At 32.7% G+C, this 14,736-nt stretch overlaps 2 protein-coding genes across 3 annotated transcripts; one reads left to right on the top strand and one right to left on the bottom strand.

The window, feature by feature from the left end:
* Window positions 1-235: 235 nt before the first annotated feature.
* On the top strand, window positions 236-6,382 carry LOC105648106 (ubiquitin-activating enzyme E1 1). Of its 2 annotated transcripts, XM_012234403.4 has the most exons (7): window positions 236-432; window positions 753-1,177; window positions 1,466-1,683; window positions 2,451-3,245; window positions 3,467-4,335; window positions 4,426-4,858; window positions 5,630-6,382. In XM_012234403.4, the coding sequence occupies exons 2-7, from the start codon at window positions 766-768 to the stop codon at window positions 6,224-6,226; spliced, it is 3,324 nt and encodes a 1,107-aa protein (XP_012089793.1). In that variant the 5' UTR covers window positions 236-432; window positions 753-765; the 3' UTR covers window positions 6,227-6,382. The 2 variants fall into 2 exon arrangements, with proteins under 2 accessions (XP_012089793.1, XP_089573958.1); XM_089717832.1 differs by lacking the exon at window positions 236-432 and having other exon boundaries at window positions 718-1,177.
* A 340-nt stretch (window positions 6,383-6,722) lies between these two features.
* LOC105648107 (protein NODULATION SIGNALING PATHWAY 2) lies at window positions 6,723-8,636 on the bottom strand. Its single transcript, XM_012234405.4, has one exon. It carries the CDS (start codon window positions 8,433-8,435, stop codon window positions 6,888-6,890), a length of 1,548 nt encoding a protein of 515 aa, XP_012089795.1. The 5' UTR covers window positions 8,436-8,636; the 3' UTR covers window positions 6,723-6,887.
* Between the last annotated feature and the right edge of the window lie 6,100 nt (window positions 8,637-14,736).

Genomic DNA, 14,736 nt, shown 5'->3' with positions numbered 1-14,736 from the left:
ATTTAAAATTTTTTGTAGAAAAATTAAAAAAAAATTAAATCTTCAATAGTTATAATTTTATAAATTAAAGTGTTAAATGGTTACCGTGAAAATTTGAAATATCTTAAAAAATTTTGTAATATAAAGTATACGACAATATGAGTGACTTGCATTATTTAATTAACGAATAGTTTATTCAATAACAAATGGTCTGCAAGGTCAATTCTCCAAAGGAGCAAGATAAGCCACGCAACCAAACATAGTCTGAAAAGGGTATGATTTGCACTTTCTTTATCACTGGCTTCTCCCTGCAAAGACGAACCTACCCACCTGACCATCATCGCATAAATCTCAATCTCATCGAGCTTGTACAAACCCTAAAACGCAGCCCATTCGCCCTCATCTCTACTCTTAGCGATCGCACCCGCTTCCTTTCTTTTCTTGTTCTACTCGGTATATTCTTTATCTTTCTCTTTCGTCTCCCTGTAAACTTCCCCTTGCTTGCACTTATATGTTTCTTTTCTTTTTAAAAACCTGAATCTGTAATTTAGATTGCTACTTCCTGTTTGCTTTCCGAGAAAAAGCGAAAAGACGAAAGAAACTAAGTTTTTGGTTCTCTAAATAACTTTGCGTCGATATAAAGCTGTTAATTATTAATTAAATTTATAAATTGCTAATAATTTCTGAACTACCGAGAGAATATTTAAATATTAGATTTGTTTTTAGAGTTTTTAACCGATAATTTTGACGAAAATGGCATTGGATGTGAACAGTTCACCGCACTATATGCTTCCTAGCAAGAGAGCTGGTGGAGGAGAGGTTGTTGTAGAAGAAGAAGGACCAATCCGTAGCGCCACCGAATCTCTCACCAAGAAGCCTCGCATCGATTCTCTTTCCACGGCTGCGGCCAGTATTGAATCAACCGAAACCACGGGGAATATTAAGAGCACCGACTCCACCACATCTGCTCCCGATACTACCGCTGCCGCCACCACCACCCGCACTAACAACGTCAACAATAATCACAGTCGTGGCATAGTTGAATCGCCGATAATGACTTTGGGTAACGGGAACTCGCAGGACATTGATGAGGATCTTCACAGCCGTCAGCTTGCTGTTTACGGCCGCGAGACCATGCGGCGGCTATTTGCCTCTAACATCCTTGTATCGGGATTGCAAGGCCTTGGTGCTGAGATTGGTATGTAGGATCTTACAGATTAATTTACTTTGTTTTGGTTTTGGTTTTATTTGTTTTATTTTGGGATACTGCATGCTGCTTTATCTTGGTTTATGTAAACATAAACTGAAAGTTATTTAGGTTGTGAAGTATTAACAAGCGGGGGACCCCTGCTATCCTAGATCACACGGGTTATATTTGATTCTGGTTAACCGGTAGAATGATAGGTGGATAATAAGTATGGATGAATGTTTAATGATCACAGCATTAATTTTAATTTTTGGTAGTTGGATTTTCTATTCCTTGCAGCGAAGAACCTGATACTTGCTGGGGTGAAGTCAGTGACCTTGCACGATGAGGGAGTTGTTGAATTGTGGGACTTGTCCAGCAATTTTGTTTTCAGTGAAGAGGATTTGGGGAAGAATAGAGCCCTTGCTTCTGTCCAAAAGTTGCAAGAGTTGAACAACTCTGTGGTGATTTCTACTTTAACAACTGAATTGACAAAGGAGCAATTGTCTGATTTTCAGGTGATATTTCTTTTATTCTTAGATAGTAATGAATTATCTTTTGCTGTTAATAGGCAATTGAACATCTCTTGCAAGCATTTGCTAGATCAGTTCTTTATAGACAAAATTTAATGCATGTATGAAGGCCATTGGTTATATATTAATGTTTTTAATGGACTAGATGTAATACTCAACTATTTTGTAGGACACGATTGAATGATAATCTAGATACTGGCATTAGTTTGCCGGCATTTTGATATACGGTTACTTGTTTGGTTCCGTGCAAATGATTTTTGCTAATTACCTTGCATTTCAATCATATATGCCAAAGTAAATATTTTAGTGTCTTCCTTCTCTGATAGTTCAGAATTAATGACTTTATGAGCTTCTTAAAATTCAGATGGATAGCATTTTTAGTGGTGCCAATTTTGCAGGATTCTGAAGGAGACAGTTACCATAACCAGTTTATTGTTCTGTAATTGTGTATACATTATTATATGTAGTAACTTCTTATTCTACTGTTTTTTGTATGTTAATGATTACCAACTGCAAGTATATATTGCGCATTTTAGAATCTGGTTTCTATGTTCAATATAAATTATTGCCGGCAGCTTGGTTAAGGTTTGCATGCTTGCATTTTTAGATGTTATGCTGCAAATTTTAATGGTCATTTAGCAAATGATGTTTAAATATCCAAATGATATTTACATATTTTATGTACTTGTATTTATATATGTTATGTATGTTCTATCATTAAATAATTTTGGAGTGTAATTTCTGGTTATCAGGCCGTAGTATTCACTGACATCAGTTTAGATAAAGCAATTGAATTTGATGATTACTGCCACTATCATCAACCTCCTATTGCCTTCATCAAATCTGAAGTAAGGGGTCTTTTTGGTAGTATCTTTTGTGACTTTGGCCCTGAGTTTACAGTGCTTGATGTTGACGGTGAGGACCCACATACAGGCATCATTGCTTCCATCAGCAATGATAATCCTGCTCTTGTAGGTTGTGTGGATGATGAGAGGCTTGAGTTTCAGGATGGAGATTTGGTTGTCTTCTCTGAAGTTCAGGGAATGACAGAATTGAATGATGGGAAGCCAAGAACAGTTAAAAATGCAAGGCCCTATTCATTCCAAATTGAGGAAGACACCACAAATTATGGTGCTTATTTGAAAGGTGGTATTGTGACTCAAGTGAAGCAACCTAAGGTGTTGAACTTTAAGCCGTTGCGTTATGCACTTAAGGATCCAGGGGATTTTCTTCTTAGTGATTTCTCCAAGTTCGATCGTCCACCTCTCTTACATTTGGCGTTTCAGGCATTGGATAAATTTATCTTAGAATTGGGACGCTTTCCAGTTGCTGGTTCGGAGGAGGATGCCCAAAAATTCATATCTTTGGTGACTGACATTAATGATAGCTCAACAGATGGGAGACTTGAAGAGATTAACCCAAAAATTCTTCGTCATTTTGCATTTGGTTCTAGGGCTGTGCTGAATCCCATGGCTGCTATGTTTGGTGGTATTGTTGGACAGGAAGTTGTGAAGGCTTGCTCTGGGAAGTTTCACCCTCTTTTTCAGGTAATTATCTATGTTAATGTTCTATTTTTTATGGGGCATTGAGGCTTGGTCATTGCACTATTTCCTGTTTACTGGAAGACTTTTTGTAAATCGAGTAGAAACTCAATACTATCATGGTTCCTGTAGTTACCTGCCAGTCTCAAAACTATTAATTTAGTCAGCACGTGTTATTTTATGTTTATATTATAGCCTTGCTGATATCTTCTTATCTTTGTGGACAGTTTTTCTACTTCGACTCAGTTGAATCCCTCCCCACAGAACCTTTGGATCCCAATGACTTGAAGCCCTTAAACAGCCGTTATGATGCTCAAATTTCAGTTTTTGGATCTAAGCTTCAGAAAAAATTGGAAGATGCTAAGATTTTTATGGTAGGATCTGGTGCTCTTGGGTGTGAATTCTTGAAGAATTTGGCTTTGATGGGGGTCTCTTGTGGTGTGAAAGGTAAACTGACAATTACAGATGACGATGTTATTGAAAAGAGTAACCTCAGTAGGCAGTTTCTCTTCCGGGACTGGAATATTGGGCAGGCTAAATCAACAGTTGCGGCTTCTGCTGCTGCTTTGATTAATCCACGCTTCAATATTGAAGCATTGCAGAATCGTGCTAGTCCTGAGACTGAGAATGTCTTTGATGACACATTCTGGGAGAATCTGAGTGTTGTTATAAATGCTCTAGACAATGTAAATGCCAGGCTTTACATTGATGGAAGATGCTTGTATTTCCAGAAGCCCCTTCTAGAATCGGGAACCCTTGGTGCCAAGTGCAATACTCAGATGGTTATTCCTCACCTGACTGAAAATTACGGTGCTTCACGAGATCCACCTGAAAAGCAAGCACCTATGTGCACAGTTCACTCATTTCCGCACAACATAGATCATTGCTTGACATGGGCTCGGTCTGAGTTCGAGGGTTTGCTTGAGAAGACACCTACTGAAGTTAATGCCTACCTGAGCAATCCAAATGAATACAAGTCTGCCATGAAGAATGCTGGTGATGCACAGGCAAGGGACAATTTGGAGCGTGTTCTTGAGTGTCTTGAGAAAGAGAGATGTTTAGAATTCCAAGACTGCATCACCTGGGCTCGTCTTAAGTACTTCTCTTCTTTGTTTCCTACATTTGTTATAATTCACATAATAACTTTACATTTTCTTAACTAGGCTTCTGATTTATTAATGGTCAGATTTGAGGACTATTTTGTTAACCGTGTGAAGCAATTGACATTCACGTTTCCTGAGGATGCTACAACCAGTAACGGAACTCCATTTTGGTCTGCTCCCAAGCGTTTCCCCCGCCCATTGCAATTTTCCACTGACGATCAGAGTCACCTCCATTTTGTTATGGCAGCATCCATCTTGCGTGCAGAAACATTTGGCATTCCCGTTCCTGATTGGGTCAAGTCTCCTAAGAAGTTTGCTGATGCTGTAAGCAAAGTGGTAGTCCCTGATTTCCAGCCCAAGGAGAATGTGAAGATTGAAACTGATGAGAAAGCTACAAGTGTTGCTCCTTCATCAATCGACGATTCTATTGTAATCGAAGAATTGATCGTGAAACTAGATAAATGTCACCAGCAGTTATTGCCTGGTTTTAGGATGAATCCTGTTCAGTTTGAGAAGGTTTGTTCCCTTTTACTCGGCTAATTGTTTTTCATGTGGAATAGATGCTTTCAGCTTTCAGCTGCATATTCAATAGCTAAATAATTTGCTGTTGGATGTTTTTAGTTCGTCATAGATTTTTAATTGATTATATATATATATTTTTTGTATGCTTTGGCTCTTGTTAGTATCGATTAGGACACTCAGGTATGTCATAAATCAAAAAGGACATGACTGTACCTCCCTCTTGTCTGCAAATAGCTTTTGTCTGTGATATTGTGGACTTTGGACAGCAGGGGCTGGGTGTATTCATCAGTTATTAGTAACCTATTCACTTTAGCAACAACTAAGATAGGTTTCAAGAGTGTGATATTCCAAGGTGGAGTAGGCCTGTGTGTCTAAGTGGATCAGGTTGCTAGACTAGTAAGTTTATGTTTGGCGACATTGTTTACCTGTTTTGCAAAAGTGGATTTTGAAGTGGCATAACAAAATATTTTTGTATACTCATTGTGCTTCTGATAATTTACTTGCTATGCAAAAACTATTTCTTCTCTTCAACACAAGTAATGACTTCTCTTTGTCCATAAGTGATTAATTTTGATGAATGGGTGTTTGACTTGATGCTCTTTATCATGGCAATTGATAAACGATAATTTTCATCACTACAAACCTAATAATACACCATTGGTGGAGTTTGTTAGTTTTCATTCCACCCTTGCAAAGGGGAATTCTCTCACTAGCTGTCGGGGGCATTATTATGGCGTCTAACCTTTTAATTTTCTCTATATGCAGGATGACGACACAAACTATCATATGGACTTGATAGCTGGACTTGCAAACATGAGGGCAAGGAATTATGGCATCCCTGAAGTTGATAAGCTCAAGGCTAAATTCATTGCTGGAAGGATCATTCCTGCAATTGCAACCTCTACTGCTATGGCTACTGGTCTTGTTTGCTTGGAGCTTTATAAGGTTCTGGATGAAGGACACAAACTGGAGGACTACAGAAACAGCTTTGCTAACCTGGCACTCCCTCTTTTCTCCATAGCCGAGCCAGTTCCACCTAAGGTGATCAAGCATCAAGATATGAGCTGGACAGTTTGGGATAGGTGGATTTTAAGGGACAATCCAACATTAAGAGAGCTTCTTGAATGGCTACAGAAGAAGGGTTTAAATGCTTACAGCATCTCTTACGGCAGCTGTCTGCTTTATAACAGTATGTTCCCTAGGCATAAAGATCGCATGGACAAGAAGTTGGTTGATCTGGCTAGGGATGTGGCCAAGGCAGAGATGCCTCCATATAGACGCCACTTTGACGTGGTGGTTGCTTGTGAAGACGACGAAGACAATGATATTGATATCCCTCAAATTTCCATTTATTTCAGTTAGGTTTTTAAGCCCTTGAAATTTCAGCATTTGTTCTATATAGTGTGAGAGGTAAGTGCTGTAGCTTGGACGACTCTGTTTCTGGTTTCTAGTTGATGTAACCAAATGAATGGGATACTTTTTACTATATGACCAATTTTAAATATTTATTACTTACAAGCTGTATTGATCCGATGCTTTGCATTATATGTTTTTTCGATTTTGTTGAGTGTAAATGGTAAGACCTATCCAGCTTTCTGATGTTTGATTTTATTTACTTGGTTTTCTGAGTAAAAAATAAGCTCTTCTACGTACGTACGTGAAGCGGGAATGCTTCTATGCGTGCTTTTTTTTTTTTTTTTTTTTTTGTCCGATGTGGTATTATTTACATAAGAATACTGGAAATTACCAGACTCACATGCCAAAAACTTGAAAAGAAAACAGTTTGTTTATAATTTATTTATGTAGTTAAGTCTTCATTGCTCTTTAAAATGATAGGCTTCGATGAGACTAGGGAAGTTAAAAATATATTTCTTATTATTATCATTACCCTTCTGTACAGTTCTACAGCAATGCAATTAATCTATACAAATTAAGAATAATATAAAATGTATAATTTGTTTCTCATACAAGTATTTACTTGATTAAAAAATAAAAATGGTATCTTGTTGGCTGCAGCTAAGTTTTAATTTCTCCAAGCAGAAAATCTCAATAAGGGAGTTCCTTTCCATTCCAAAATCATCTCATTATTCCACTCTCCTCCAACTCTCACTCCATAAAAACTTTCATTCCTTTTAACCATTTCTTGAGCTTCTTCCATACTTTCTCTGCTTATTCTGCAACCTTCAAAGCAACTCCCCATCTCAAAATCGCAGCAACCTTCCTTTATCTCCATCCATCTTTGTAACCAAACATGGGAAGATACATAAGGACCCACAAAAAGACATTCCAAGGCCATCCTACCATCTCCAAGATGAATTGGAAAGTTATACTCTATTGATTCAAGAAGAGCTTGATACTTGACCATATTCCCTTCAAAAAATGACCCAAAACCTATACTAGTCTTTGAACTTTCACAAAAATCTCCATCTCCAAAAGTTATAACTCCCTTATTATTATTGCTACCCATCAATAATTCTTTAGCTACACTCAGAAATTCTTTCACCAATTTTCTACTCCTTACCCTCCCCATATGTGGTAGCCCTACCATACAATTGAACACTAACCATTCTTTTGTGCTTCCCCTTTTTCTTCTTTTCTTTATTTCATTCACTAACTCTTCAATTCCTATCTCCTCCATTTTCAACCTTAAACCTAAATCTTTAGCATAATCAACTAACCTTCTTTTGGCCTCCTCAAAATTCCACATCAAAGGAGTTTGATCACACTTCTCCCATTTTATTGTTGTCAATTTCACTTCTTTGCCTAGCATTGCCAAGACTTCAAGCAATGGAGGCCATTGAACGCCTTCACCAATGTCAAAATCTACTATATGTATAATTTCAGCATCTGCTGGCATAGCTTTTACAATTACTGAATTTGCAGCAAAATGAGAAAATCTCCCATATAGGAATATTTGATAAAATGCCTTAAAAGCTGTTTCAAAATTCTTGTAAGCTTCTTGTTTTAGATACTTCTGATGCTGATTTTGCTGTGATGAAAAGTTAAACGCTAAACGCAATAAGGGTTCACCGCATAAAGTAACTTTCTCACTTAAGCATGTCATAATAACATTTGCAAGATCAGTCTGCTCATTCTCTATGGCTTCTCCATAAGCCTTGAGAAGGTGAAGAACACTGATTAGGATATCAAGCTCAAATTCTTGCTCTGGTAAAATTAATGATGGTGGTGTAGCCATTGATGCTTCACTGCTTGACTTAATTGAAGGGCTTGGGCTCCATCCATTTTGAAATTCGTTTGAGATTTCACTATCGTTCAATTTTCCATATATAAACTCCATTTCTCCGCCAAAAGTAGGGTTTTGCAAGAAATCCTCCACAGATAAAGTGGGTTGCAAGAAATCGTCAGTACCGGAAGCAAATTCAGTTGGGCAAATATTGGAAAAACAAGGGATTGAAGAAATATCAGAGGAATCCTCTTGGGTTGAAAATGAAGAAGAAAATTCATTCATTTCCATAAGAGTAGCATAAAAGTCATCGCCAAGTTGATCAATACTTGAATTTATGATATTGTAGAATGGCCATGAAGGCTGGTTAAAAGCTTGAGAAACCATTTTTGATGATATCTTTTTGGAAAAAAGAGAGAGAGAGAGAGTAAGAGAGAGAGATTGGTTGCAGAATTCTGATGAGGAGAAAGTAATATTTATATCAGAGAAATGGTGAGTAGTGTAAAGAATAACTACCAGTCACTTTCACCAGCTTGGATTATACCTGAAGAGTTTTATTCCAATCAAGTTCCCAGCTTGTTCTCCTTTCTCTCCTGGCAGCTTCTTGGAGAAATAACAATAATAATGATAATGATAATAATAATAATAATAATAATATTATCAAATAATAATAATAATAATTATTATTATTATTAATTTATTGTCATGAAAATATGTCCATCACTTCATGCTTATTGGTGTAATATTATATATGTACACACACCTTGAAATTCTTTTAAGAATTATATATATTCAAAAAGAAAGCATTCTTAAAAATATATGACCATATGAGGTATATATAATATCAAATATTTAAAGAGTTTGTCTGATCACTTTAAAGATCCAGGTGTTTAGTGTTGAGGATGATGGATGTTGTATACCTTTAATTTCAGAGTAATTACTTTTTGTGTAAATATATAAATTCACTTTTATATATTTTTTTTAAAAATTTATGGCACTTTAAATTTTGTAAGACTTAATATGTCATAGGTTAATTTAACACATGGCTAATATATACAACTTTTGAAATAATAATTTTTTTATTTTTCAACTATCTATAAGTATTTTATAAATTGAAACATTTAAATAAGGATTTTACAAATTGAAATGTATTCAATATATATGATTTTATAAATTCAAATATCTTGTAACTGAAAGTAAAAGTTAAAAGATAAAACTTAAAACCTTAAAGCCTTTTCTTCTTCTTCTTCTATGGGTGGTCACCCATTTCTCTCTCTCTCTCTCTCTCTCTCTCTCTCTTTCTTTTTTTTTTTTTTTTTTTTTTTTTGCATATTATCCTTAGATTTATATACATGTATGTGTTATTGTCGTTCAAATATTGAAATTTTATTCTCAAATATAATTCTCAGTTATTATTATCATCGTTATGGTTATTTTGTTTAGCGTCTTTCATTATTTGAATAGTTATATAGAAAAAAGTGTAGATCTCCTCTTCAATATAACGAAGAAATTTGACGATAATGAGATGGGAATTATAGAAATACTATGACGTCAAACAGTGGTCATAAATAATCACCAAATGGATTAAATAATCGCCTATGACACAAATATTATGCTCTATCAACTCGATCAGATACTTCATATCAAGATTATGTTTTTTTTTTATTCTTTATATAAATGGTTTATTATTAGAATTCCTAAACCAAAATATAAAAACATATTGATTTATATCTCATGTCTATATACAGTTTTCTCTTAATGAAATTTCTAATTTGATTCCTTCGTAAAAGAGAAACAAAACTGAAGGTGCCGTATATAAAAATATGAGGGTAAATTTATATATTTTATTTAATTACCTTCCAATAAATTAAATAATAAAAAATATATAAAAAATAGCTCCTTTTCATTATTGCATGCCTACAATTTTTATAATTTATATTCTCAATCATGCTATTATGATAAATTATTTAAATGTCTATTTAATGAGATTACCTTTCACTTTAGAGTTCTCAAGGAAGACCAATATTAAAATCAATTGAAGGGACATTGACTTGACATTGAATGTGACCCATTTATACAATGACAAGGAAAATCACAATTATTAATCTTGAAACCCTAATTATTATTATTGAAACTAACAATTTTTTTGGGAGGGTAATTGAAATTTATTGATCAAACAAATTAGATCTCCACATGAAGAATCTTGTTGTTATCAATATTATTTTTTTATTAAGAAGAAATCAAATTCATATAAAGACTTGTTTATAGCTTTTTAATTAAGTATACATGTAAATTTCATGGGGTCTACATGGATACATCACACGTAGGTCAAGCAAGTAATTAGGACTTCAACGCTTACCATTTTTTTGTCTGGTAAAAGGTAATATGCTCTTCTACATTGTTTTCTTGTATTATAAGTGCCACGTGCATACTTGTCACCATCTTCATCATGACCATTAAAATGATCTGTAAAATGTCAAAATTATTAAGGATATGATTTTCCTAATTCATAGTTTTATTATATATTACTAAAAAACAAAAAATAATTACCCATAAGAAGTGATTTAAGTTAACATATATAATTTAGTTCAACAAATGGTCGTTATAAAATTAAGAGTTCAATCTATAAAAAAAAATATATTTTTTGGAGGGATACTCAAAAACTCATAAATAAAATTAGTTTTATACTTAAAAGAAATAAAAAAAAGAATTAAAAAATCATTAATATTTTAAATTGTTTATGTTAGTACGTAAATCGTCTTGAGAATACTCTTAACTATAAACAACAATAATAATATTAACCAAGTAATATATTTTGATAAAATTATTAGAAAATTATTTCATGGATTTACTAATTTCGACATATATAATTTATCTTTGATTGAAAAGAGATGATTAACGTGGCAAGTATATAAAAATTAGATTGTGAAAACCGTAAAAATTAATGTTTATATATATGGGTGTGTGTGTGTGTGTATATATATATATATATATAGTAACAATAATGTAACTGAAAGCTAAGAGTTCGACGCAACTTAAGGAAACGTGTTCGCTGTTTTAAACCTTTTGTGTTGTGTAATAATTGCGATTGTGAATGAAGGACATAGATGTTTTACTAAATAGAGCAAAACATGATTTGTTTTAAATTATAAAGATAAAAATATTAAAATATAACAAAATAAAAATTTTAAAAAATATATACAAGTGCATGATTAAAAAGCTAGAATTGTTTTTAACTAATTTTATTTCTTATTAAAATTAGAATATAATATTTCAATACTTTTTGGAGTATAAGATTAATTTTATTTTAAAGTTCGTAACTGTCCTTTTTACGGAATTCAAGTTCACTTTATCATTTCAGCTATTCTTTATAGATTATGAAATATATTATTCTAACTATATATTACTAACAAATTTTTAAAGTATTGATCATTAACTAATTACTTTCGCCGTCCTATATATATATAAAAAAATTAGTACTGAATATGAGACGACATTGTTTAGATCGCTGAAACGGATTTGCTTGTTTGGCTGTTGCTAATTATATACGTGACTATTTATTTAACTTATATTATCGAGCTGTCTTTATTTATAGAAGTTGGCATTCGTTTCCAGAGAAAGAAGTTTTCAGATATCAAAAAAGCAGTTTTTCTCAAAACAGTTTTACATACAAATTATGCTTCTTTTTAATCATGATAATTAGATAGAAAAGGTATATAATGGTATAAATTATATTTAATATCATAATAATAAATAAGAGGCCTAAAAAATGCCATAATTATATCTCTATCGTGCTCGAACTTGAGCTCTTATTACCAAGTTGAACTCGAGCTAACGTAAACAAGAAACATGATGCAGATGATACTGAAATAGATTATTAGTAGGGTGGCTTCACCCCGAACTTCAGTTGGAGTAGATGATGCTGGAACGGGGCTCATAACATGTCACATGGATGATATTGATTGGATAATCGATTTACTACATGCTTTAGAGGCTGTATGCTTACCCAAACCTAATGCTGATCCGGTCTCTGAAAACAGGTTGTAACAAATGAAGCAAGCACGATCTCAGTTGTTTATATAAAAGACCAATTTCAAATAAATCGAGCTCCAACTTATATTAGATTTGCAACTTTGCAAATTCAACTTCAACATTTTAAATCTCAGCTTGACTTGATTTACAATCGTATCATTTATATATATATATTAAAAAATGAAGGATGACCCATATATAACGCATCCGTCAATATTTTAGGAGAACCTTAAAAATCTTTACTTTGCAATAAAATAATATGTTATTATGGTTCTTAAACAAAAATTAATTATATGTTATGGAATGTGTAGTTCTTTAATAGGAAGACGTAAATTTTTTTAATCAAATATTTGAAATTAAGAGTGGTTGAGTCATCAACGTCTTTACCAACCAATTATAAACATTCCCTTCTACTGCATATAAATCCAAACTGAGTTAGAAGATATTTAATCACTCATGACTGTCTTACTGACTTTTTCTTGCCTACTACGTGCCCACAAAATGGGATCTTTTTCTTGCCTATTAGTTGTTTTTTCTGTTAACGTTGGAAAAGGGAGACTCCAATCTTATATTCAAAACTAATTACAACAATATGTAAATTAATAAAGCACCTCAATTAATATATGATTTTTAAATATAAAATATATATATATATATATATATATATCTATCGGCACCAATTGAGGATAATATAAATATGTATAATAGTGGAACTTTAGGCCTTAGATTGCATTCATTTACTCTAAGTAAATAAATACCCCAACTGCATCAAGGAAACATTGATCGCAAACAACTGAAAAAACGACATTGTTTATACAAAAACGACCTTATCCCCTTGTTTTTTTTTTTTTTTTTTTTTTTTTTTTTTTTTTTTTTTTTTGGGTACAAAAAGGGAGGGAAGCTCGAACTATTGGCCCATTATTCGTTGTCCTGTTGGTTCTGTTGACGTTGCATGCTAGAACTATCGGCCCATTAATAGAACTATGGGCTGGCCCATTTCCTTAAAATGGAGAGAATTCCAAAATTAAAAAGTTGAGAATAGGTCCTTTATCTTTAATATCTTTGAATATTTTATAGAATACAAACTTTACTTTTTTTTTTTTTTTTTTTTTTTGTGTCTTTTGGGTTTATATTTGTCTTTATATTCGGATTGGAATTGATTTTTAGCAAAAATATCCGAAAACAGTCAGATTCTAGAATTTAAAACCTCGGAGTAACTTTACTTTCAATAACTTAAAATTGACATTATCCTCTGTAGCATACTGGTGTAATAATTAATATTGCTCCCTTATTTATTTTTTCATTTTTACCTAAAAGGAGGGGCCTTTATACCCAGATTAACAACTAACTATCCGAGACCAGCGCCAACGTACAGTTTGAGCAAAAATCTGAAACCATAGCAAAAGGTTCCTCCAACACATGCAAGTCAACTTTAATAATTATTCCGTTTCATTTTGTTTGCTTTTTATTTATTTTTTGAATATTTTAAAATATTTAAAAATTTCTAAATTTAGATATATAAATAATTATTTTTTTCCATAATTACATTTATTAAATGAGAGGCTTTTATTAATATCTTCAATAAATTAAGGGTAAAAATAACTTTTATTGACTAAATTCTTAATATGCATGTTTTGTCAAACTATGAAAATAAAATGGAACAGATAGAGTAATTAACATCCAATTATAGTATTATAATTACAATATATATATATATATATATATATATATATATATATATATATATATATATATATATATATATATAACTGAAAACAAAAATAGAAATTTCAATGAAGTCAATTCTTGAAAAAATATATATCAAAGTTTAAAAAATTTAATAAACTATTATTTTCGTCAATCAGGTGTGATCTTATTTATCTTCTTATCTCTCATAGAAAATATAAAAAGTGAGAAATTTCAAATTTAAATCTCTTTATCACAAACAAACATTGGTAAATGTCATTCACGGGGAGGTCTCGTATAAGATAAAATGTTATTCCAATCGATGGCGCTTGTTACGTGTAAAAAAAAATAAACCCGAGTCAAAGGCAAGAGAAAAGTATAAAAACAATAAACCCTTATCAGTCAAGGCAAAGGGCAGAGAAAAGTTGCGAGCACCCTCCTAATTAATGATCATATAATGACTGCATTACGTCAAAAATTAAATAATAAATAGATACGGTTTAAGAACTGGTAGAAGAGTCATCATACTTAAATATTTTTATTCAGAACTAATAGCTTAATCAGTTCATAATAATCATTGGAAGCATCTAAAAACTCATAGGGGTCTATTTTGTAGTAACCTAACCTAACTATATTGTACAAGTCAATTATTGCTACACAACTCATTCTTCCTTCCTTCATTCCTTCCTTCCTTCCATCTGAGACTTTTTGAGGGGCTTTTGAGGACGTTACAAGCCAAATATTAAAAGCCTTGAAAGACCAGAAAAGTCAAAACCGTCATTACACGGCATCAACTCTACATTCGAAAAGGACAATTTTTTGCATGCACTATTAATGTATGGAAAAAATTTATCTAAATAGGATGCATAGCTATATTTATAGAACAAATTAATATAATTAATAATTTTTATTGAAATGAGAGTATTTTTGACTATATATTTAGAAAATTAAAATAAAATCGAAACACTTT

The sequence above is a fragment of the Jatropha curcas genome, chromosome 2 (assembly GCF_041381405.1).
Source record: "Jatropha curcas cultivar XTBG-Jc1 chromosome 2, XTBG_Jcur_1.0, whole genome shotgun sequence".
NCBI classification, from domain to species: domain Eukaryota; kingdom Viridiplantae; phylum Streptophyta; class Magnoliopsida; order Malpighiales; family Euphorbiaceae; genus Jatropha; species Jatropha curcas.
This window is presented reverse-complemented; position numbering and strand designations above follow the sequence as displayed.